This window comes from Hyperolius riggenbachi, chromosome 12 (genome assembly GCF_040937935.1).
Source record: "Hyperolius riggenbachi isolate aHypRig1 chromosome 12, aHypRig1.pri, whole genome shotgun sequence".
Lineage (NCBI taxonomy): Eukaryota > Metazoa > Chordata > Amphibia > Anura > Hyperoliidae > Hyperolius > Hyperolius riggenbachi.
Window position 1 is genome coordinate 240816058 of NC_090657.1, and position 26091 is coordinate 240842148.

Consider the following 26091-nt stretch of genomic DNA (forward strand, 5'->3'; position numbering starts at 1 on the left):
CTGCATCTGATCACGTGACACGCTAGGAGCTCGCTAGGTGCTGCAGGAAGGCTGCTAGACGTCACATGGCCTGCATCTGATCACGTGACACGCTAGGAGCCACTAGGAGCTCGCTAGGTGCTGCAGGAAGGCTGCTAGACGTTGCATGGCCTGCATCTGATCACGTGACACGCTAGGAGCTCGCTAGGTGCTGCAGGAAGGCTGCTAGACGTCGCATGGCCTGCATCTGATCACGTGACACGCTAGGAGCCACTAGGAGCTCGCTAGGTGCTGCAGGAAGGCTGCTAGACGTCACATGGCCTGCATCTGATCACGTGACACGCTAGGAGCCACTAGGAGCTCGCTAGGTGCTGCAGGAAGGCTGCTAGACGTCACATGGCCTGCATCTGATCACGTGACACGCTAGGAGCCACTAGGAGCTCGCTAGGTGCTGCAGGAAGGCTGCTAGACGTCACATGGCCTGCATCTGATCACGTGACATGCTAGGAGCTCGCTAGGTGCTGCAGGAAGGCTGCTAGACGTCGCATGGCCTGCATCTGATCACGTGACGCGCTAGGAGCTCGCTTGGTGCTGCAGGAAGGCTGCTAGACGTCGCATGGCCTGCATCTGATCGCGTGACACGCTAGGAGCCACTAGGAGCTCGCTAGGTGCTGCAGGAAGGCTGCTAGACGTCGCATGGCCTGCATCTGATCACGTGACACGCTAGGAGCCACTAGGAGCTCGCTAGGTGCTGCAGGAAGGCTGCTAGACGTCACATGGCCTGCATCTGATCACGTGACACGCTAGGAGCCACTAGGAGCTCGCTAGGTGCTGCAGGAAGGCTGCTAGATGTCACATGGCCTGCATCTGATCACGTGACGCGCTAGGAGCTCGCTTGGTGCTGCAGGAAGGCTGCTAGACGTCGCATGGCCTGCATCTGATCGCGTGACACGCTAGGAGCCACTAGGAGCTCGCTAGGTGCTGCAGGAAGGCTGCTAGATGTCACATGGCCTGCATCTGATCACATGACACGCTAGGAGCCACTAGGAGCTCGCTAGGTGCTGCAGGAAGGCTGCTAGACGTCGCATGGCCTGCATCTGATCACGTGACACGCTAGGAGCCACTAGGAGCTCGCTAGGTGCTGCAGGAAGGCTGCTAGATGTCACATGGCCTGCATCTGATCACGTGACGCGCTAGGAGCTCGCTTGGTGCTGCAGGAAGGCTGCTAGACGTCGCATGGCCTGCATCTGATCACGTGACACGCTAGGAGCTCGCTAGGTGCTGCAGGAAGGCTGCTAGACGTCGCATGGCCTGCATCTGATCACGTGACACGCTAGGAGCCACTAGGAGCTCGCTAGGTGCTGCAGGAAGGCTGCTAGACGTCACATGGCCTGCATCTGATCACATGACACGCTAGGAGCTCGCTAGGTGCTGCAGGAAGGCTGCTAGACGTCACATGGCCTGCATCTGATCACGTGACACGCTAGGAGCCACTAGGAGCTGCAGGAAGGCTGCTAGACGTCGCATGGCCTGCATCTGATCACGTGACACGCTAGGAGCTCGCTAGGTGCTGCAGGAAGGCTGCTAGACGTCACATGGCCTGCATCTGATCACGTGACCCGCTAGGAGCTCGCTAGGTGCTGCAGGAAGGCTGCTAGATGTCACATGGCCTGCATCTGATCACGTGACGCGCTAGGAGCTCGCTAGGTGCTGCAGGAAGGCTGCTAGACGTCACATGGCCTGCATCTGATTACGTGACGCGCTAGGAGCTCGCTAGGTGCTGCAGGAAGGCTGCTAGACGTCACATGGCCTGCATCTGATCACGTGACATGCTAGGAGCTCGCTAGGTGCTGCAGGAAGGCTGCTAGACGTCACATGGCCTGCATCTGATCACGTGACACGCTAGGAGCTCGCTAGGTGCTGCAGGAAGGCTGCTAGACATCACATGGCCTGCATCTGATCACGTGACACGCTAGGAGCCACTAGGAGCTCGCTAGGTGCTGCAGGAAGGCTGCTAGACGTCACATGGCCTGCATCTGATCACGTGACCCGCTAGGAGCTCGCTAGGTGCTGCAGGAAGGCTGCTAGACATCACATGGCCTGCATCTGATCACATGACACGCTAGGAGCCACTAGGAGCTCGCTAGGTGCTGCAGGAAGGCTGCTAGACGTCACATGGCCTGCATCTGATCACGTGACCCGCTAGGAGCTCGCTAGGTGCTGCAGGAAGGCTGCTAGACATCACATGGCCTGCATCTGATCACGTGACGTGCTAGAAGCTCGCTTGGTGCTGCAGGAAGGCTGCTAGACATCACATGGCCTGCATCTGATCACGTGACACGCTAGGAGCTCGCTAGGTGCTGCAGGAAGGCTGCTAGACGTCACATGGCCTGCATCTGATCACGTGACATGCTAGGAGCTCGCTAGGTGCTGCAGGAAGGCTGCTAGACGTCACATGGCCTGCATCTGATTACGTGACGCGCTAGGAGCCACTAGGAGCTGCAGGAAGGCTGCTAGACGTCACATGGCCTGCATCTGATCACGTGACACGCTAGGAGCTTGCTAGGTGCTGCAGGAAGGCTGCTAGACGTCACATGGCCTGCATCTGATCACGTGACACGCTAGGAGCTCGCTAGGTGCTGCAGGAAGGCTGCTAGACGTCACATGGCCTGCATCTGATCACGTGACCCGCTAGGAGCTCGCTAGGTGCTGCAGGAAGGCTGCTAGATGTCACATGGCCTGCATCTGATCACGTGACGCGCTAGGAGCTCGCTTGGTGCTGCAGGAAGGCTGCTAGACGTCACATGGCCTGCATCTGATCACGTGACACGCTAGGAGCTCGCTAGGTGCTGCAGGAAGGCTGCTAGACGTCACATGGCCTGCATCTGATCACGTGACACGCTAGGAGCCACTAGGAGCTCTCTAGGTGCTGCAGGAAGGCTGCTAGACGTCGCATGGCCTGCATCTGATCACGTGACACGCTAGGAGCTCGCTAGGTGCTGCAGGAAGGCTGCTAGACGTCACATGGCCTGCATCTGATCACGTGACACGCTAGGAGCTCGCTAGGTGCTGCAGGAAGGCTGCTAGACATCACATGGCCTGCATCTGATCACGTGACACGCTAGGAGCTCGCTAGGTGCTGCAGGAAGGCTGCTAGACATCACATGGCCTGCATCTGATCACGTGACACGCTAGGAGCTCGCTAGGTGCTGCAGGAAGGCTGCTAGATGTCACATGGCCTGCATCTGATCACGTGACCCGCTAGGAGCCACTAGGAGCTCACTAGGTGCTGCAGGAAGGCTGCTAGACATCACATGGCCTGCATCTGATCACGTGACACGCTAGGAGCCACTAGGAGCTCGCTAGGTGCTGCAGGAAGGCTGCTAGATGTCACATGGCCTGCATCTGATCACGTGACACGCTAGGAGCCACTAGGAGCTCGCTAGGTGCTGCAGGAAGGCTGCTAGACATCACATGGCCTGCATCTGATCACGTGACCCGCTAGGAGCTCGCTAGGTGCTGCAGGAAGGCTGCTAGACGTCACATGGCCTGCATCTGATCACGTGACACGCTAGGAGCTCGCTAGGTGCTGCAGGAAGGCTGCTAGACGTCACATGGCCTGCATCTGATCACGTAACACGCTAGGAGCTCGCTAGGTGCTGCAGGAAGGCTGCTAGACGTCACATGGCCTGCATCTGATCACGTGACGCGCTAGGAGCTCGCTAGGTGCTGCAGGAAGGCTGCTAGACGTCACATGGCCTGCATCTGATCACGTGACGCGCTAGGAGCTCGCTAGGTGCTGCAGGAAGGCTGCTAGACGTCGCATGGCCTGCATCTGATCACGTGACGCGCTAGGAGCCACTAGGAGCTCGCTAGGTGCTGCAGGAAGGCTGCTAGACGTCACATGGCCTGCATCTGATCACATGACACGCTAGGAGCTCGCTAGGTGCTGCAGGAAGGCTGCTAGACGTCACATGGCCTGCATCTGATCACGTGACACGCTAGGAGCTCGCTAGGTGCTGCAGGAAGGCTGCTAGACGTCACATGGCCTGCATCTGATTACGTGACGCGCTAGGAGCTCGCTAGGTGCTGCAGGAAGGCTGCTAGACGTCACATGGCCTGCATCTGATCACGTGACATGCTAGGAGCTCGCTAGGTGCTGCAGGAAGGCTGCTAGACGTCACATGGCCTGCATCTGATCACGTGACACGCTAGGAGCTCGCTAGGTGCTGCAGGAAGGCTGCTAGACATCACATGGCCTGCATCTGATCACGTGACGCGCTAGGAGCCACTAGGAGCTCGCTAGGTGCTGCAGGAAGGCTGCTAGACGTCACATGGCCTGCATCTGATCACGTGACCCGCTAGGAGCTCGCTAGGTGCTGCAGGAAGGCTGCTAGACATCACATGGCCTGCATCTGATCACGTGACGTGCTAGAAGCTCGCTTGGTGCTGCAGGAAGGCTGCTAGACATCACATGGCCTGCATCTGATCACGTGACACGCTAGGAGCTCGCTAGGTGCTGCAGGAAGGCTGCTAGATGTCACATGGCCTGCATCTGATCACGTGACCCGCTAGGAGCCACTAGGAGCTCACTAGGTGCTGCAGGAAGGCTGCTAGACATCACATGGCCTGCATCTGATCACGTGACACGCTAGGAGCCACTAGGAGCTCGCTAGGTGCTGCAGGAAGGCTGCTAGATGTCACATGGCCTGCATCTGATCACGTGACACGCTAGGAGCCACTAGGAGCTCGCTAGGTGCTGCAGGAAGGCTGCTAGACATCACATGGCCTGCATCTGATCACGTGACCCGCTAGGAGCTCGCTAGGTGCTGCAGGAAGGCTGCTAGACGTCACATGGCCTGCATCTGATCACGTGACACGCTAGGAGCTCGCTAGGTGCTGCAGGAAGGCTGCTAGACGTCACATGGCCTGCATCTGATCACGTGACACGCTAGGAGCTCGCTAGGTGCTGCAGGAAGGCTGCTAGACGTCACATGGCCTGCATCTGATCACGTGACGCGCTAGGAGCTCGCTAGGTGCTGCAGGAAGGCTGCTAGACGTCACATGGCCTGCATCTGATCACGTGACGCGCTAGGAGCTCGCTAGGTGCTGCAGGAAGGCTGCTAGACGTCGCATGGCCTGCATCTGATCACGTGACGCGCTAGGAGCCACTAGGAGCTCGCTAGGTGCTGCAGGAAGGCTGCTAGACGTCACATGGCCTGCATCTGATCACATGACACGCTAGGAGCTCGCTAGGTGCTGCAGGAAGGCTGCTAGACGTCACATGGCCTGCATCTGATCACGTGACACGCTAGGAGCTCGCTAGGTGCTGCAGGAAGGCTGCTAGACGTCACATGGCCTGCATCTGATTACGTGACGCGCTAGGAGCTCGCTAGGTGCTGCAGGAAGGCTGCTAGACGTCACATGGCCTGCATCTGATCACGTGACATGCTAGGAGCTCGCTAGGTGCTGCAGGAAGGCTGCTAGACGTCACATGGCCTGCATCTGATCACGTGACACGCTAGGAGCTCGCTAGGTGCTGCAGGAAGGCTGCTAGACATCACATGGCCTGCATCTGATCACGTGACGCGCTTGGAGCCACTAGGAGCTCGCTAGGTGCTGCAGGAAGGCTGCTAGACGTCACATGGCCTGCATCTGATCACGTGACCCGCTAGGAGCTCGCTAGGTGCTGCAGGAAGGCTGCTAGACCTCACATGGCCTGCATCTGATCACATGACACGCTAGGAGCCACTAGGAGCTCGCTAGGTGCTGCAGGAAGGCTGCTAGACGTCACATGGCCTGCATCTGATCACGTGACCCGCTAGGAGCTCGCTAGGTGCTGCAGGAAGGCTGCTAGACATCACATGGCCTGCATCTGATCACGTGACGTGCTAGAAGCTCGCTTGGTGCTGCAGGAAGGCTGCTAGACATCACATGGCCTGCATCTGATCACGTGACACGCTAGGAGCTCGCTAGGTGCTGCAGGAAGGCTGCTAGACGTCACATGGCCTGCATCTGATCACGTGACACGCTAGGAGCTCGCTAGGTGCTGCAGGAAGGCTGCTAGACGTCACATGGCCTGCATCTGATCACGTGATGCGCTAGGAGCCACTAGGAGCTGCAGGAAGGCTGCTAGACGTCACATGGCCTGCATCTGATCACGTGACGCGCTAGGAGCTCGCTTGGTGCTGCAGGAAGGCTGCTAGACGTCACATGGCCTGCATCTGATCACGTGACACGCTAGGAGCTCGCTAGGTGCTGCAGGAAGGCTGCTAGACGTCACATGGCCTGCATCTGATTACGTGACGCGCTAGGAGCCACTAGGAGCTGCAGGAAGGCTGCTAGACGTCACATGGCCTGCATCTGATCACGTGACACGCTAGGAGCTTGCTAGGTGCTGCAGGAAGGCTGCTAGACGTCACATGGCCTGCATCTGATCACGTGACACGCTAGGAGCTCGCTAGGTGCTGCAGGAAGGCTGCTAGACGTCACATGGCCTGCATCTGATCACGTGACCCGCTAGGAGCTCGCTAGGTGCTGCAGGAAGGCTGCTAGATGTCACATGGCCTGCATCTGATCACGTGACGCGCTAGGAGCTCGCTTGGTGCTGCAGGAAGGCTGCTAGACGTCACATGGCCTGCATCTGATCACGTGACACGCTAGGAGCTCGCTAGGTGCTGCAGGAAGGCTGCTAGACGTCACATGGCCTGCATCTGATCACGTGACACGCTAGGAGCCACTAGGAGCTCGCTAGGTGCTGCAGGAAGGCTGCTAGACGTCGCATGGCCTGCATCTGATCACGTGACACGCTAGGAGCTCGCTAGGTGCTGCAGGAAGGCTGCTAGACGTCACATGGCCTGCATCTGATCACGTGACACGCTAGGAGCTCGCTAGGTGCTGCAGGAAGGCTGCTAGACATCACATGGCCTGCATCTGATCACGTGACACGCTAGGAGCTCGCTAGGTGCTGCAGGAAGGCTGCTAGACATCACATGGCCTGCATCTGATCACGTGACACGCTAGGAGCTCGCTAGGTGCTGCAGGAAGGCTGCTAGACATCACATGGCCTGCATCTGATCACGTGACACGCTAGGAGCTCGCTAGGTGCTGCAGGAAGGCTGCTAGACGTCACATGGCCTGCATCTGATCACGTGACGCGCTAGGAGCTCGCTAGGTGCTGCAGGAAGGCTGCTAGACGTCACATGGCCTGCATCTGATCACGTGACACGCTAGGAGCTCGCTAGGTGCTGCAGGAAGGCTGCTAGACGTCACATGGCCTGCATCTGATCACGTGATGCGCTAGGAGCCACTAGGAGCTGCAGGAAGGCTGCTAGACGTCACATGGCCTGCATCTGATCACGTGACGCGCTAGGAGCCACTAGGAGCTCGCTAGGTGCTGCAGGAAGGCTGCTAGACGTCACATGGCCTGCATCTGATCACGTGACGCGCTAGGAGCTCGCTAGGTGCTGCAGGAAGGCTGCTAGACGTCACATGGCCTGCATCTGATCACGTGACACGCTAGGAGCTCGCTAGGTGCTGCAGGAAGGCTGCTAGACGTCACATGGCCTGCATCTGATCACGTGACACGCTAGGAGCTCGCTAGGTGCTGCAGGAAGGCTGCTAGACGTCACATGGCCTGCATCTGATCACGTGACACGCTAGGAGCTCGCTAGGTGCTGCAGGAAGGCTGCTAGACGTCACATGGCCTGCATCTGATCACGTGACACGCTACGAGCTCGCTAGGTGCTGCAGGAAGGCTGCTAGACATCACATGGCCTGCATCTGATCACGTGACACGCTAGGAGCTCGCTAGGTGCTGCAGGAAGGCTGCTAGATGTCACATGGCCTGCATCTGATCACGTGACCCGCTAGGAGCCACTAGGAGCTCGCTAGGTGCTGCAGGAAGGCTGCTAGACATCACATGGCCTGCATCTGATCACGTGACACGCTAGGAGCCACTAGGAGCTCGCTAGGTGCTGCAGGAAGGCTGCTAGATGTCACATGGCCTGCATCTGATCACGTGACACGCTAGGAGCCACTAGGAGCTCGCTAGGTGCTGCAGGAAGGCTGCTAGACATCACATGGCCTGCATCTGATCACGTGACGCGCTAGGAGCCACTAGGAGCTCGCTAGGTGCTGCAGGAAGGCTGCTAGACATCACATGGCCTGCATCTGATCACGTGACCCGCTAGGAGCTCGCTAGGTGCTGCAGGAAGGCTGCTAGACGTCACATGGCCTGCATCTGATCACGTGAAACGCTAGGAGCTCGCTAGGTGCTGCAGGAAGGCTGCTAGACGTCACATGGCCTGCATCTGATCACGTGACACGCTAGGAGCTCGCTAGGTGCTGCAGGAAGGCTGCTAGACGTCACATGGCCTGCATCTGATCACGTGACGCGCTAGGAGCTCGCTAGGTGCTGCAGGAAGGCTGCTAGACGTCACATGGCCTGCATCTGATCACGTGACGCGCTAGGAGCTCGCTAGGTGCTGCAGGAAGGCTGCTAGACGTCGCATGGCCTGCATCTGATCACGTGACGCGCTAGGAGCTCGCTTGGTGCTGCAGGAAGGCTGCTAGACATCACATGGCCTGCATCTGATCACGTGACACGCTAGGAGCTCGCTAGGTGCTGCAGGAAGGCTGCTAGACGTCACATGGCCTGCATCTGATCACGTGACACGCTAGGAGCTCGCTAGGTGCTGCAGGAAGGCTGCTAGACGTCACATGGCCTGCATCTGATCACGTGACACGCTAGGAGCTCGCTAGGTGCTGCAGGAAGGCTGCTAGACATCACATGGCCTGCATCTGATCACGTGACGCGCTAGGAGCCACTAGGAGCTCGCTAGGTGCTGCAGGAAGGCTGCTAGACGTCACATGGCCTGCATCTGATCACGTGACGCGCTAGAAGCTCGCTAGGTGCTGCAGGAAGGCTGCTAGACGTCACATGGCCTGCATCTGATCACGTGACACGCTAGGAGCTCGCTAGGTGCTGCAGGAAGGCTGCTAGACGTCACATGGCCTGCATCTGATCACGTGACACGCTAGGAGCCACTAGGAGCTCGCTAGGTGCTGCAGGAAGGCTGCTAGACGTCGCATGGCCTGCATCTGATCACGTGACACGCTAGGAGCTCGCTAGGTGCTGCAGGAAGGCTGCTAGACGTCGCATGGCCTGCATCTGATCACGTGACACGCTAGGAGCCACTAGGAGCTCGCTAGGTGCTGCAGGAAGGCTGCTAGACGTCGCATGGCCTGCATCTGATCACGTGACACGCTAGGAGCCACTAGAAGCTCGCTTGGTGCTGCAGGAAGGCTGCTAGACGTCACATGGCCTGCATCTGATCACGTGACATGCTAGGAGCTCGCTAGGTGCTGCAGGAAGGCTGCTAGACGTCGCATGGCCTGCATCTGATCACGTGACACGCTAGGAGCCACTAGGAGCTCGCTAGGTGCTGCAGGAAGGCTGCTAGACGTCGCATGGCCTGCATCTGATCACGTGACATGCTAGGAGCTCGCTAGGTGCTGCAGGAAGGCTGCTAGACGTCACATGGCCTGCATCTGATCACGTGACGCGCTAGGAGCTCGCTAGGTGCTGCAGGAAGGCTGCTAGACGTCACATGGCCTGCATCTGATCACATGACACGCTAGGAGCTCGCTAGGTGCTGCAGGAAGGCTGCTAGACGTCACATGGCCTGCATCTGATCACGTGACGCTCTAGGAGCTCGCTAGGTGCTGCAGGAAGGCTGCTAGACATCACATGGCCTGCATCTGATCACGTGACCCGCTAGGAGCTCGCTAGGTGCTGCAGGAAGGCTGCTAGACGTCACATGGCCTGCATCTGATCACGTGACACGCTAGGAGCCACTAGGAGCTTGCTAGGTGCTGCAGGAAGGCTGCTAGACGTCGCATGGCCTGCATCTGATCACGTGACACGCTAGGAGCTCGCTAGGTGCTGCAGGAAGGCTGCTAGACGTCACATGGCCTGCATCTGATCACGTGACGCGCTAGGAGCTCGCTAGGTGCTGCAGGAAGGCTGCTAGACGTCACATGGCCTGCATCTGATTACGTGACACGCTAGGAGCCACTAGGAGCTCGCTAGGTGCTGCAGGAAGGCTGCTAGACGTCACATGGCCTGCATCTGATCACGTGACCCGCTAGGAGCTCGCTAGGTGCTGCAGGAAGGCTGCTAGACGTTACATGGCCTGCATCTGATCACGTGACACGCTAGGAGCTCGCTAGGTGCTGCAGGAAGGCTGCTAGACATCACATGGCCTGCATCTGATCACGTGACGCGCTAGGAGCTCGCTAGGTGCTGCAGGAAGGCTGCTAGACGTCACATGGCCTGCATCTGATCACGTGACGCGCTAGGAGCTCGCTAGGTGCTGCAGGAAGGCTGCTAGACGTCGCATGGCCTGCATCTGATCACGTGACACGCTAGGAGCTCGCTAGGTGCTGCAGGAAGGCTGCTAGACGTCACATGGCCTGCATCTGATCACGTGACGCGCTAGAAGCTCGCTAGGTGCTGCAGGAAGGCTGCTAGACGTCACATGGCCTGCATCTGATCACGTGACACGCTAGGAGCTCGCTAGGTGCTGCAGGAAGGCTGCTAGACGTCACATGGCCTGCATCTGATCACGTGACGCGCTAGGAGCTCGCTAGGTGCTGCAGGAAGGCTGCTAGACGTCACATGGCCTGCATCTGATTACGTGACACGCTAGGAGCTCGCTAGGTGCTGCAGGAAGGCTGCTAGACGTCACATGGCCTGCATCTGATCACGTGACACGCTAGGAGCTTGCTAGGTGCTGCAGGAAGGCTGCTAGACGTCACATGGCCTGCATCTGATCACGTGACACGCTAGGAGCTCGCTAGGTGCTGCAGGAAGGCTGCTAGACGTCACATGGCCTGCATCTGATCACGTGACGCGCTAGGAGCCACTAGGAGCTCGCTAGGTGCTGCAGGAAGGCTGCTAGACGTCACATGGCCTGCATCTGATCGCGTGACGCACTAGGAGCCACTAGGAGCTGCAGGAAGGCTGCTAGACGTCGCATGGCCTGCATCTGATCACGTGACGTGCTAGGAGCTCGCTAGGTGCTGCAGGAAGGCTGCTAGACGTCACATGGCCTGCATCTGATCACGTGACGCGCTAGGAGCCACTAGGAGCTCGCTAGGTGCTGCAGGAAGGCTGCTAGACGTCACATGGCCTGCATCTGATCACGTGACGCGCTAGGAGCTCGCTAGGTGCTGCAGGAAGGCTGCTAGACGTCGCATGGCCTGCATCTGATCACGTGACACGCTAGGAGCCACTAGGAGCTCGCTAGGTGCTGCAGGAAGGCTGCTAGACGTCACATGGCCTGCATCTGATCACGTGACGCACTAGGAGCCACTAGGAGCTCGCTAGGTGCTGCAGGAAGGCTGCTAGACGTCACATGGCCTGCATCTGATCACGTGACACGCTAGGAGCTCGCTAGGTGCTGCAGGAAGGCTGCTAGATGTCACATGGCCTGCATCTGATCGCGTGACGCACTAGGAGCCACTAGGAGCTGCAGGAAGGCTGCTAGACGTCGCATGGCCTGCATCTGATCACGTGACGCGCTAGGAGCCACTAGGAGCTCGCTAGGTGCTGCAGGAAGGCTGCTAGACGTCACATGGCCTGCATCTGATCACATGACACGCTAGGAGCCACTAGGAGCTCGCTAGGTGCTGCAGGAAGGCTGCTAGACGTCACGTGGCCTGCATCTGATCACGTGACGCACTAGGAGCCACTAGGAGCTCGCTAGGTGCTGCAGGAAGGCTGCTAGACGTCACATGGCCTGCATCTGATCACGTGACGCACTAGGAGCTCGCTAGGTGCTGCAGGAAGGCTGCTAGACGTCGCATGGCCTGCATCTGATCACGTGACACGCTCGGAGCCACTAGGAGCTCGCTAGGTGCTGCAGGAAGGCTGCTAGACGTCACATGGCCTGCATCTGATTACGTGACGCGCTAGGAGCCACTAGGAGCTCGCTAGGTGCTGCAGGAAGGCTGCTAGACGTCACATGGCCTGCATCTGATCACGTGATGCGCTAGGAGCCACTAGGAGCTGCAGGAAGGCTGCTAGACGTCACATGGCCTGCATCTGATCACGTGACGCGCTAGGAGCTCGCTAGGTGCTGCAGGAAGGCTGCTAGACGTCACATGGCCTGCATCTGATCACGTGATGCGCTAGGAGCCACTAGGAGCTGCAGGAAGGCTGCTAGACGTCGCATGGCCTGCATCTGATCACGTGACGCGCTAGGAGCTCGCTAGGTGCTGCAGGAAGGCTGCTAGACGTCGCATGGCCTGCATCTGATTACGTGACGCGCTAGGAGCTCGCTAGGTGCTGCAGGAAGGCTGCTAGACGTCACATGGCCTGCATCTGATCACGTGACGCGCTAGGAGCTCGCTAGGTGCTGCAGGAAGGCTGCTAGACGTCGCATGGCCTGCATCTGATCACGTGACACGCTAGGAGCTCGCTAGGTGCTGCAGGAAGGCTGCTAGACGTCACATGGCCTGCATCTGATCACATGACACGCTAGGAGCTCGCTAGGTGTTGCAGGAAGGCTGCTAGACGTCACATGGCCTGCATCTGATCACATGACACGCTAGGAGCTCGCTAGGTGCTGCAGGAAGGCTGCTAGACGTCACATGGCCTGCATCTGATCACGTGACACGCTAGGAGCCACTAGGAGCTGCAGGAAGGCTGCTAGACGTCACATGGCCTGCATCTGATCACGTGACGCGCTAGAAGCTCGCTTGGTGCTGCAGGAAGGCTACTAGACGTCACATGGCCTGCATCTGATCACGTGACACGCTAGGAGCTCGCTAGGTGCTGCAGGAAGGCTGCTAGACGTCACATGGCCTGCATCTGATCACGTGACCCGCTAGGAGCCACTAGGAGCTCGCTAGGTGCTGCAGGAAGGCTGCTAGACGTCACATGGCCTGCATCTGATCACGTGACGCGCTAGGAGCTCGCTAGGTGCTGCAGGAAGGCTGCTAGACGTCACATGGCCTGCATCTGATCACGTGACGCGCTAGGAGCCACTAGGAGCTGCAGGAAGGCTGCTAGACGTCGCATGGTCTGCATCTGATTACGTGACATGCTAGGAGCTCGCTAGGTGCTGCAGGAAGGCTGCTAGACGTCACATGGCCTGCATCTGATCACGTGACGCGCTAGGAGCTCGCTAGGTGCTGCAGGAAGGCTGCTAGACGTCACATGGCCTGCATCTGATCACGTGACGCGCTAGAAGCTCGCTTGGTGCTGCAGGAAGGCTGCTAGACGTCACATGGCCTGCATCTGATCACGTGACGCGCTAGGAGCTCGCTAGGTGCTGCAGGAAGGCTGCTAGACGTCGCATGGCCTGCATCTGATTACGTGACGCGCTAGGAGCCACTAGGAGCTGCAGGAAGGCTGCTAGACGTCGCATGGTCTGCATCTGATTACGTGACATGCTAGGAGCTCGCTAGGTGCTGCAGGAAGGCTGCTAGACGTCACATGGCCTGCATCTGATCACGTGACGCGCTAGGAGCTCGCTAGGTGCTGCAGGAAGGCTGCTAGACGTCGCATGGCCTGCATCTGATCACGTGACACGCTAGGAGCTCGCTAGGTGCTGCAGGAAGGCTGCTAGACGTCGCATGGCCTGCATCTGAGCGCGTGACATGCTAGGAGCTCGCTAGGTGCTGCAGGAAGGCTGCTAGACGTCACATGGCCTGCATCTGATCACGTGACGCGCTAGGAGCTCGCTAGGTGCTGCAGGAAGGCTGCTAGACGTCGCATGGCCTGCATCTGATTACGTGACGCGCTAGGAGCCACTAGGTGCTGCAGGAAGGCTGCTAGACGTCGCATGGCCTGCATCTGATCACGTGACGCGCTAGGAGCTCGCTAGGTGCTGCAGGAAGGCTGCTAGACGTCGCATGGCCTGCATCTGATCGCGTGACATGCTAGGAGCTCGCTAGGTGCTGCAGGAAGGCTGCTAGACGTCGCATGGCCTGCATCTGATTACGTGACGCGCTAGGAGCTCGCTAGGTGCTGCAGGAAGGCTGCTAGACGTCGCATGGCCTGCATCTGAGCGCGTGACATGCTAGGAGCTCGCTAGGTGCTGCAGGAAGGCTGCTAGACGTCACATGGCCTGCATCTGATCACGTGACACGCTCGGAGCACTAGGAGCTCGCTAGGTGCTGCAGGAAGGCTGCTAGACGTCGCTGGAGGCTCGGTAAGTACTTTTCAAGCCTGCAAACAAGCCCAAAACAAACTCTCCGTTAGTTGAGACTTCTGGTTGTCGAGTTCCAGATATCAGAGACTTTACTGTATGACCAGTCCTGGTATAGTAAACTTCTGAAATGGTAACCTACGTGGCCAGGTCCCTTGTTTATTTATAGTATTTATATAGCACTGGCATATTACGCAGCGCTGTACAGAGTATATATTATCTTGTCTCTTAACTGTCCCTTGGAGGAGCTCGCAATCTAATCCCTACCATAGTCATAGGTGTAGTGTGTGTATCATAGACTGGGGCCAATTTAGGGGGAAGCCAATTAACTGATCTATGTTTTTGGGATGTGAGAGGAAACCGGAGTGCCCGGAGGAAACCCACGCAAGACACTGGGAGAACATACAAACTCCTTGCAGATAGTGCCCCGGCTGGGTGTTTACTATAAAGTGAGTGTAATGCATTTGGAAAATACTTAAGGGCTCATTTCCAATAGCACGGAAACCGGGCTGAATCCGCAGGCAAATCAAATTGTGCGGGGAAACTCTGCCATAGGAAATAATGCCATCGCCGACATTGCCATCCGTTTCCGTGCGCGAGGCAGCAAATTCTATAGCGCACGGCTTGTGGGATTCATGTGCGTAACCGCAGACCAGGAAGTGCTGCCGTGCGTCTTGCAACCGCGTAGCCTGACGCAGCGCGTGGATTAAACCTGTACTTAATGTGGGCGTTTTGCACCAGTAATTCTGTACAGTAACTCTGTGGAAACATTACGCAGGCTGCCATGTTATGACTGCTCCGAGTGTCTCCACTGTTCAGGCTTTCCCTTGTGTATGGAGTGTGACTTCAGTGCTGAGTCATAATGACAGGTTCTCCCATGTGCCTGGTCTCTGATCGTGTCACTGGGGGCAGGTTTAGTTACCACCAGTCTTATTTTAGCTTATGACACCTGTTCCTATGAGAGAGATGAGCGTGCAGCAGGCCAGGGCCTCGTGTGGGAAGTGCAGGTAGTACCAGGGCTGCATAGGTCCTGAGGTTTATACATCTCACCGATAAGAACCACATGCCCGTTGCTATGATGTCCCTCTCCTCCATATGGAGAACAAGACTGAGTGCAGAGGGCTCAGAACCGTCTGAGTCTTTTCGGCAGTGTGTTAATGTAGAGGAAGATCCTGGTATTGCAGTGCTGGATAAGAGGGGGGGGGGGGTCAGTTGTGGCTGGAGGAGTCAGATGGGGCAGTGGTGGTGCACAGCGGACAAACAAGGGACGCTGGAGGCCCGGGGCGCTGGAGGCGCGGGGGGGGCGGGACACTGGAGGCGCGGGGGGCGGGACACTGCGGGGGCGGGACACTGAAGGTGCGGGGGGTGGGACACTGGAGACGCGGGGGGCGGTACGCTGGAGGCCCCGGAAAGGGGGGGTTCTGGGAGCTCTGAAGGCTCAGAGGGGACAGAATGGGACTCATGATTTTCAGGGAGACGGGAAGAAGTCTGGAGGTTAAGGGGAGGGGGGATTCTGGAGGCTCAGGGGGTCACTGAAAGCACAGGGGGATAGAATGGGACACTGGAGGCACAGGCATGGACAGTGTTAGGACATGAAGACAATTCAACTAAAAGGACAACTGTAGTGAGAGGGATATGGAGGCTGCCATATTTATTTCCTCTTAAGTAACACCAGTTGCCTGGATGATCTATTTGGCTGCAGTAGTGTCTGAATCACACCAGAAACAAGCATGCAGCTAATCTAGTCAGATCTGACAATATCAGAAGCATCTGATCTGCTGCATGCTTGTTCAGGGGCTATGGCTGAAACCATTAGAGGCAGAGGATCAGCAGGGCAGCCAGGCAACTGGTATTGCTTAAAAGGAAGTAAATATGGCAGCCTCCATATCCCTCTTGTTACAATTGTGCTTTAGAGGAAACCTCCAATCCCTGTCTGGTTTGTTTGCTGGGGACTAGCTATATTTGTACTTGTTGCTCATACCAGCCAATCACACTTGTGTGTCAGCTATCCTCACATGTATTGAGGCAAGCAGATGGCCACAGACTTCCTGTTTCCTCACTTCAGATAAGAATACAGCATATATGGCCCATTCTATCTGCACCTGCAGTCAGCTTGTATTTGGCCGAGGCTTGGGTTTGCTGTAATGCTGTGGTGCAGATTGAGCAGTGTAGTTACTCCTCTGTGATTGGCTTCGTGCATGCGCAGGTGTGAGGAGTGCCTGGTGCAGAGTGAGCAGTGTAGTGATTGGCTCCGTGCATGCGCAGGTGTGAGGAGTGCCTGGTGCAGAGTGAGCAGTGTAGTGATTGGCTCCGTGCATGCGCAGGTGTGAGGAGTGCCTGGTGCAGAGTGAGCAGTGTAGTGATTGGCTCCGTGCATGCGCGGGTGTGAGGAGTGCCTGGTGCAGAGTGAGCAGTGTAGTGATTGGCTCCGTGCATGCGCAGGTGTAAGGAGTGTAGTTATTCCTCTGTGATTGGCTCCGTGCATGCGCAGGTGTGAGGAGTGCCTGGTGCAGAGTAAGGAGTGTAGCTATTCCTCTGTGATTGGCTCCGTGCATGCGCGGGTGTGAGGAGTGCTGGTGCAGAGTGAGCAGTGTAGTGATTGGCTCCGTGCATGCGCAGGTGTGAGGAGTGCTGGTGCAGAGTAAGGAGTGTAGTTATTCCTCTGTGATTGGCTCCGTGCATGCGCGGGTGTGAGGAGTGCTGGTGCAGAGTGAGCAGTGTAGTGATTGGCTCCGTGCATGCGCAGGTGTGAGGAGTGCTGGTGCAGAGTAAGGAGTGTAGTTATTCCTCTGTGATTGGCTCCGTGCATGCGCGGGTGTGAGGAGTGCTGGTGCAGAGTGAGCAGTGTAGTGATTGGCTCCGTGCATGCGCAGGTGTGAGGAGTGCTGGTGCAGAGTAAGGAGTGTAGTTATTCCTCTGTGATTGGCTCCGTGCATGCGCGGGTGTGAGGAGTGCTGGTGCAGATTGAGCAGTGTAGTTATTCCTCTGTGATTGGCTCCGTGCATGCGCGGGTGTGAGGAGTGCTGGTGCAGAGTAAGCAGTGTAGTGATTGGCTCCCTGCATGCGCGGGTGTGAGGCGTGCCTGGTGCAGAGTGAGAATGTAGTGATTGGCTCCGTGCATGCGCGGGTGTGAGGCGTGCCTGGTGCAGAGTGAGCAGTGTAGTTATTCCTCTGTGATTGGCTCCGTGCATGCGCAGGTGTGAGGAGTGCTGGTGCAGAGTAAGGAGTGTAGTTACCCCTCTGTGATTGGCTCCGTGCATGCGCGGGTGTGAGGAGTGCTGGTGCAGATTGAGCAGTGTAGTTATTCCTCTGTGATTGGCTCCCTGCATGCGCGGGTGTGAGGCGTGCCTGGTGCAGAGTGAGAATGTAGTGATTGGCTCCGTGCATGCGCGGGTGTGAGGAGTGCTGGTGCAGAGTGAGCAGTGTAGTTATTCCTCTGTGATTGGCTCCCTGCATGCGCGGGTGTGAGGCGTGCCTGGTGCAGAGTGAGAATGTAGTGATTGGCTCCGTGCATGCGCGGGTGTGAGGAGTGCTGGTGCAGAGTGAGCAGTGTAGCTATTCCTCTGTGATTGGCTCCGTGCATGCGCGGGTGTGAGGAGTGCCTGGTGCAGAGTAAGGAGTGTAGTTACTCCTCTGTGATTGGCTCCCTGCATGCGCGGGTGTGAGGCGTGCCTGGTGCAGAGTGAGAATGTAGTGATTGGCTCCGTGCATGCGCGGGTGTGAGGAGTGCTGGTGCAGAGTAAGGAGTGTAGTTACTCCTCTGTGATTGGCTCCGTGCATGCGCGGGCGTTAGAAGTGCTTGGTGCAGGGTTCTTTGTCCCCAGAGAGGCTGGAGGAAGGGGTGCAGGTAACTGGCGACCACTCAGTGTACTGAGAACTGCAGGCAGGTTGTTTCCAGGCCTGAGGATCCCCGGAGACAGTTAGTGCTGTTATTAGATGCTGTGCAGTGTCCCTGGTGCTGAAATATCTATTCAGCCTCTCCACAGATGTGAATGGCGGAGGCTCTGTCTGCAATGAGGCTGGATCTGTGCTGCCCGTACAGAAGTCATGCTAATGTCCTCCATGTCAGCCAAATCTCTGCTGTGATGATACGTGCTGAGAGGACTGGAGAAGGGGGTCCTGATGTCCTCTCAGCCAGAGATCTCACAGAACTGGTGTAAATCCTACATCTATAGGAGCACTAGCAGATGTGTTAAAGCGGGAGTGTCAGCCACAAGATCCAATTCAATTTTCCCGCTGCTCTGTTTATTATGCAGCCTGCAGACTTACAAGCATTTAAATTTAATCAGAAATGTTTCTGCTGTAATCTCATCTCAGTCAGACGGGCTCTATTTGGTACATTGCCGGGGAGAGGGAAGCTTGTCAACTCACCTCCCACATTTCTGCTCCTCACTGATTGGCTGAGGGCAGTTCAGTGTGACAGGAGGCTAAGAAGGGAGAAGCTGCTGAAATATGATCTAGGCTGTGCTCACACGTGTTTACAAAGCAATCTAGATGCGACATTGCAGTTTCTATGAGAAAAAAACAGTGAGGGAGGAAATGACATCAGGATTGACTTCAGTCAAAAGTAGTAAAAATGGAGAATGCCAGGAACAGTTTTCTCTTCATTTACTATTATAAAAGTAACTGAAATCAAAATGGGGACAGTACAATACATGTGTTATGTAAGTAGAACAAATATGTATCTGCTTATGTATCTGTATTTTCTTTCCCTGGGATAGTATGGCTGTCCGTGCTGCTTTAGTCTGAATTAGGTGTCTGCAACTGACACTCAAACACCTAAGTATGGAAATGGATAAAATGTATCTTGTAATAGCGTGTTTGTGTGTGGGGGGGGGGGGGATCAGCAATACTTACCTACAGGGCAAGGCTGTGGAGTCGGTACAAAGATCTTCTGACTCCAACTCCGACTCCTCAGTTTATGACACCACCAACTCCGGGTACCCAAAATGTCTCTGACTCCTTAGTGTAATACTTACCAGGGCTGTGGATTTTGTACACAAACCATTCTACTCCGACTCCTCAGTTTATGAAATCACCAACTCAAACTCCAGGTACCCAAAATTGCTCCGAATTCTCAATTCCAACTCCACAGCCCTGCTACAGTTTCCATTCCTCACCTCTATGGGATTTGCCATCTTCCACTGGGAGAGACCACAGCCGCTGCATTTTGAATCTTTCAGCAGTGTCCCGTACCTCCGACTGCCAAGATGCAAGTTGGGAGATGTAGTGCGTCTCCCAGCCGGTAGTGGCGAGCTACTGCATGGTCATGGACATTTGCTTCTTCAAACACACTACTCTGCGCAAGCGAAAAATTCTCCCAGCTGTGGGTGTACCATTGAGGAGGTGTGCTTCCAGGACAAGCTATGTACTTGCATTAGATTTAGGGCACCTGAAACAGTCCTTCCTTGTTTCTGGTAAAAAAATAAAAAAAATCCTGCGAGTAGAGGTATCCTGCAGAGTCTGCAGCCTGGCCTTCAGTGACCTGCTATGTGAGATCATACTTGGCCAATCATGGTTGTAGTTCCAGCTGCAAGCTGCAGGGGGCATCTGCTTGTCACCCGAGGTGGGCTCATGAAAAAAAAAAAAAAAAATGTAGGCTACCTCACCCGGGGGGTTGAGCGGATCAGATAGCCGCAAAAACTGCCACCCCTGTGGGCTGCACTGGCCCACTTTCATGACCTCTGGGTCACGTCGCTGGAATGCAAGACATTCTCTCATCCACAGTGTGCAGGGAAGCGGGGGCGTGGCCAAGGGCAGAGAGCTGCCCAATGGCAGCTCAGGAAACCCTGCAGGAACGCCCCTAATGAGCATTTTGAGCAGGAAATCCCTCTCCCTTATGTTTACCCCCGAGATGGTGACAACTCTTGTAGCTAATCTCGGGGGGGGGGGGGGGGGGGCACAGGCATGTCATGAGGCAGAGAACATGACTCTATGTTCCATCTGCCCTCCCCCCCCCCCCCCCCCCATGGAACCGCCTCGGGTTCTCTTTAAAAGAAACCTGAGATGTTAGACCTATGAAGGCTGAAAATTGATGCTTCGTGCTGAAATCTCTCAGGAATTGGCCTTCTGATGCCGCATCCGGATGCCTCGCCGACCCGTCAGAGGTACACAACAAGAAAAAACTAGTTCCTGGAACTCACAGGTATTGAACTATGAATACCACAATATCGTGGGAGCATGGGGCTGGCAATAGCTAAACCAGAAACAACAATCAAAAGGACAGACCCTGCTTCACATTCAGTAGAAAAAGTTTATTAAAGCATGAAAAACATCACTGCATAAGCACCATAGTGTTACTTTAAAATCATACTTCACTGCTGGTGTAAACAAGCGCAGCCGGCTGGGCTCACACATGCACCTTCCACTTGTATCACATCAGTCACACCCGGGATCCCTTCACTCATCCACTGTATAGCAGGGGACTATCCATAAGTACAGCAAGCCAGAGTTCAGCAAAATTCCAAGCAAGGAGATGTAACAAACCCTGCATAGGGCTTAGCAAAGCCAGTAGAAGCACATGCAGGTCACAGAGGGCGAGGGTAAAGCATGGATTCATGCAGCTGATGGAAAGCGTGTGCACACGTGTTTTGCCAGCCAGTGATCTCTCCAGCCACACAGACCTTCTCTTGTATGTCCTCCCACACGGTCAGCCGGCGCCAGGCTCCGTGGTAGGCTTGGCATATATTACAACCCAGGACCCTGGCTGCCCTGCTGAGCATGTGGACTGCCCAGGGGAGTAAAAGCTGCCTGCTAAGAGACTGCCATGTTCCTGATACAGTAGATGGGAGATGACCAGAAACTGTTCCTGAGTGGTGAGAGCCTCAGTGAGGCAGATTCAAGCTGGTTTATTGCAATTCCATGCTTCAGGCTTTATGAATCCATGCTTTACCCTCGCCCTCTGTGACCTGCATGTGCTTCTACTGGCTTTGCTAAGCCCTATGCAGGGTTTGTTACATCTCCTTGCTTGGAATTTTGCTGAACTCTGGCTTGCTGTACTTATGGATAGTCCCCTGCTATACAGTGGATGAGTGAAGGGATCCCGGGTGTGACTGATGTGATACAAGTGGAAGGTGCATGTGTGAGCCCAGCCGGCTGCGCTTGTTTACACCAGCAGTGAAGTATATGGTGCTTATGCAGTGATGTTTTTCATGCTTTAATAAACTTTTTCTACTGAATGTGAAGCAGGGTCTGTCCTTTTGATTGTTGGACCCGTCAGAGGTCACACACGTGTCCATGTTACCACGTGGCGCGCGTGTATGGACAACGGTGGAAGCCGGGAGCAAGTGGAGGCCGCGGACAGGGAATGTATAGCTTGCACTGGGGGAGGAGAGACATTAAACAGTAGTCGCTCATCCCGATATCGCTCGCCGTTACCGCCGCGCACCCAATCGCACGGTCGGTATAATTTTACTATGTGGTCACATGACGTGCTCGCCCTTTTTCTTGCTGTGTATACTATTAGTATGCTAACAGGAAGTAACGCAAGTATGTGTTACTTAGATTGTTACAATGCCTGCAGGCATCTCATTGACGCCAGCAATCATTGCCACGGAGATTTAGATCAATGAATGGGAACTAACAGGCAGCGATAAGAATGCGCACAGCGGCAGACTAATATCTACATCCTGGGACTTCAGATGAAGTCCTGCAGGACGTAGATTTACTGCACGTTGTATTAGAGGCAGAGGATCAGCAGCCAGTCAATCTGCATTATTTAAATAGAAATAAACGTCTACCTTCATATCCCTCTTACCTCGGGGTCCCTTTAAGGCCGGTTTTACATCTGGCCATTGCGTTTGGGGGTGCAATGCTCCCCAAAAACTTAGTGCACCCTGCCACAGGTCATATGAATTGACGGTTACATGCTAGGGTCATGTGCATAGCACCATTGCTACTCCTGGACCCTCCAGCTAATAGGGGCCACACTGCTCCCCTGGCATGACCGCGCCCCGTGCATGTGCGGTCTGCATTTCCATTACATTTGCATTGCATGTATTGTTCTTCCTACTTTGGGTGTCACATGGTCAGACTTAATTGCCTAACCCACCAGCTGAATCCAGAGAGGAGAGGAACCTCTTTGCTTCCTTACAGTTCAGTTATCACCCCCACTGCTGTCAGAATCCGCCCTGATCATTTTTGGGTGTACTTGGTCTTTAACCTATAACTAACCAGCCTTCCCTCCTCTAATAGCCTAACTGACTGATTTCTATCTCCCTGCAGGAAGAGGCGGAGGAACAATGATGTCTCCCAGCTCCCCCAGAGCAAGAGGAGTAGCATGAATGCCACATTCCAGGACTGGGAGGCGGAGACAGAGGTAAGACAGGACTCTGGCCAAAAATGACATGCAGGGTCTACAAATGAGATGGTCCTTCAATAGGGGTGCTGCCATAGGCAGGAGGGTGTTTAGATACTACCATGAAGGGGGAATGGGGGTGCAGCCAGCAGCAGAGGGAGGAGAGAGTTTACACAGTCCATGGAGGGGTGGATTGGGGGTGTGGCCAGCTGTGGAGGGAGGAGAAGGTTTAGACACTTCCTGGAGGGGGGAATTGAGATGTGGCCAGCTGCAGAGGGAGAGGGTTTGAACACTACCATGAAGGGGGGAGTGGGGTTATGGCCAGCTGAGGTGGGACAAAATCTGAACGCTGTCCCTTTCATTGTGCCAATAATGGGTATGTTGCTGGGGACAATAAAATGAAGGTATTTAGGGTTTTTTCATACCTCTAGTTAACCATTTCAGCCTGTGGGTATTTTTCACCTTATGCATCAGAGCAATTCTCACCTCCCATTCATTCACCAATAACTTTATCACTACTTATCACAATAAATGCACAGTTACACATTAAAGGTGGGTACACACGTCAGATAAGTCTTTGGAAAATGAAAGATCACAGACCAATGTTACCCCCTTCCATGTAGTATGAAAGCCATACCTACACAGTGTATTCTATGGAGCTGCACTCCCCATCAGACAGAGATCTTACCCCCTTCCATGTAGTATGAGAGCCATACCTACACAGTCTATTCTATGGAGCTGAACTCCCCATCAGACAGAGATCTTTGCAAGATGCTGCACACACAGATGCTGTACACATGCAACAGATCAGTATCTGCAAAAGATCTGTTCCTGCCAAAGATCTGTTCCTGCAAATTGCATTCATAGTCTATGAGATCTGCAGATCATCATACACACCTTGTTTAACTGACATTCATCTGCAGATCAGATCCACCAGGATGGATTTTCAGATCTGCAGATGATTGTCTGATCTGCAGATGAATGTCAGTTAAACAAGGTGTGTATGATGATCTGCAGACCTCATAGAATATGAATGCAATTTGCAGGAACGGCTCTTTGGCAGGAACAGATCTTTTGCAGATACTGATCTGTTGAATGTGTACAGCATCTTTGTGTGCAGCATCTTGCAAAGATTTCTATCTGATGGGGAGATCAGCTCCATAGAATAGACTGTGTAGAGTATGGCTCTCATACTACATGGAAGGGGGTAAGATTTCTGTCTGATGGGGAGTTCAGCTCCATAGAATAGACTGTGTAGGTGTGGCTCCCATACTACATGGAAGGGGGTAAGATTTCTGTCTGATGGGGAGTGCAGCTCCATAGAATAGACTGTGTAGGTGTGGCTCTCATACTACATGGAAGGGGGTAAGATTTCTGTCTGATGGGGAGTGCAGCTCCATAGAATAGACTGTGTAGGTGTGGCTCTCATACTACATGGAAGGGGGTGAGATTTCTGTCTGATGGGGAGTGCAGCTCCATAGAATAGACTGTGTAGGTGTGGCTCTCATACTACATGGAAGGGGGTAAGATTTCTGTCTGATGGGGAGTTCAGCTCCATAGAATAGACTGTAGAGTATGGCTCTCATACTACATGGAGGGGGGGGTAAAATTGGTCTGTGATCTTTCATTTTCCAAAGACTTATCTGACGTGTGTACCCACCTTCAGATATAGATCTTGGGCTTGATTCACAAAAGGGTGCCAACTTAATTAGAACGCCTAAAGCCCTTTAAGATGTGCAAAGTTTTGCACGCTAAGTTAGCACGTGCAAAGCTTCGCGGTGCGTGTGAAACGTCGCACCGGGTGCGATCAAAGCGGTTTAGGCACACCCGTTGCTACAGTTTGATCGCACCCAGTGCGACGTTTCGCGCACAGTGCTAAACTGCGCGCGATTAATGAAGGCTTTGGGCGTGCTAACTGAGTTAGCACCTTTTGTGAATTAAGCCCCATGTTTTTTCCGCCACCAATTAGGCTTCCTTTGGGTAGTACATTTTGCAAGAATTTTTTCTAAATGCATTTTAACAGGAATATTAAGAAAAAAAAATCATTTCTCAGTTTTTGGCCTTTATAGCTTTAAAATAATACATTCTACCATAATTAAAATCTATGTATTTTATTTGTCCCGGTTATTACACCATTTAAATTATGTCCCTATCATAATGTATGGCACCAATATTTTATTTGGAAATAAAGGTGCATTTTTTCAGTTTTACCATCACTATTTACAAGCTTATAATTTAAAAAAATGTTTGTAATATACCCTCTTCTCATGCATACTAAAAAAAAGTTCAGACACTTAGATAATGATTTGTGTTTGTTTTGAAAAAAATTTGGGTAATTTTTGGTGTGGGAGGTAAACAATTAAATTTAAATGTAATAATGTGGGTTTAGTTCATTAAAAATGTATGTAGATGTGGTTTCACTATTTGGCCACAGTCCAAAAAAAAAATTGTTTTTTTTTTAGTCCTGGAAGCGAACGATCTCTTCCAGGAAGCATAAGGACGGGATTTTTTTTTTTTTAAATCAGAAAGACGCTAACTTCATCTAGAGGCAAGCCACTTCTTTATTTTTATTTTAGCTAGGTTTTACTATGCCTCTGGGTACCTCTTCCCCCTTTGATCAGTTAGTTAACCTCCCCCTTTTGGTGGGGGGTCCACTTTGTATACTGTGGTCCTTACACAGAGCCAGGCCTTCTACTAGAGAGCGACCACACCCCCCGATCATCTGGGAATGCCTGGAGACGGGTTTGTGGCTCCCTGCTGTACTGGGTTGGTTGCCCAACTGCGACCCACCTTTGCGAGTATCATTTTTTTTTGCCCTTTCACTTCCACACATCCTTTAGATATTCCGTTATTTGGGCTCCCGTTGTCTTTGTGTTTCTTTTTGAGTGTTCCGGCACCTCACTCTCCTTCATTACTGAGATGTTAGTTTTGGGAGTATAATCCCCCTCTAAGTCTTTTCTTTCATATGTACCTGAAATCCCCGTACAAATGATTTGTTTCCTCCGCAGTCTTCAGGGAGCGACAGCAGCAACAGCAACTTCAGCCTGGACAGAAGTAGCGGCTCAGAGAACCCCCAGACATTGGCCAGCTCAGGCCCCGCCACTCCGCAGCCAGTCTCCACCCCCGAGCAGTCCGCTCTCAATCAGGGACCCTACGTGATCATCAACCAAATCCTGAAAGAAGCTCACTTTGCCAGTCTACAGCAGCGAGGGTGCCCCTCGTCCTGACCTGCCAACCAGCCCATCGCTCTCCAACAACAGACTCTAGACGTCTTAAGCCGCCATTATTACAGCCTAACACTTCTCCATAAATACAGAGGCCTCCCCAATCTGTTGTCTGTCAGATACCACTGGCCTGCTAAATGTTACATACTCCATTTTGTCCTCGTTTGGATAAAAGAGACTTGAGTTTTCCATTTTATTCTTATTATTTAGGAAGGAGGATGAAGGTTCAGATTCCTGGACAGCTTGGCCTCCGTAGTCTGAAATGCCAACTTGCCGTGTCCAATTTTTTTTTTCGTTTTTGTTTGAATTGTGTAAATTTTAAACTTTATTTGTAAATAACTTTTTTTGGGGGGGTGGGCAGTTTAAATTAGCA

General features: G+C 54.2%; 1 protein-coding gene across 1 annotated transcript in view; it reads left to right on the top strand.

Moving 5' to 3' along the window:
* The window catches only part of VCF1 (VCP nuclear cofactor family member 1), a 37694-nt gene extending 11872 nt beyond the window's left edge, over positions 1-25822 (top strand). Inside the window, exons 3-4 of the mRNA XM_068262306.1 lie at positions 22422-22515; positions 25503-25822. Coding sequence (XP_068118407.1) covers positions 22422-22515; positions 25503-25721 — 313 coding nt within the window. The 3' untranslated portion in view covers positions 25722-25822. The remainder of the gene's footprint in view (positions 1-22421; positions 22516-25502) is intronic.
* The last annotated feature ends 269 nt before the right edge of the window (positions 25823-26091 follow it).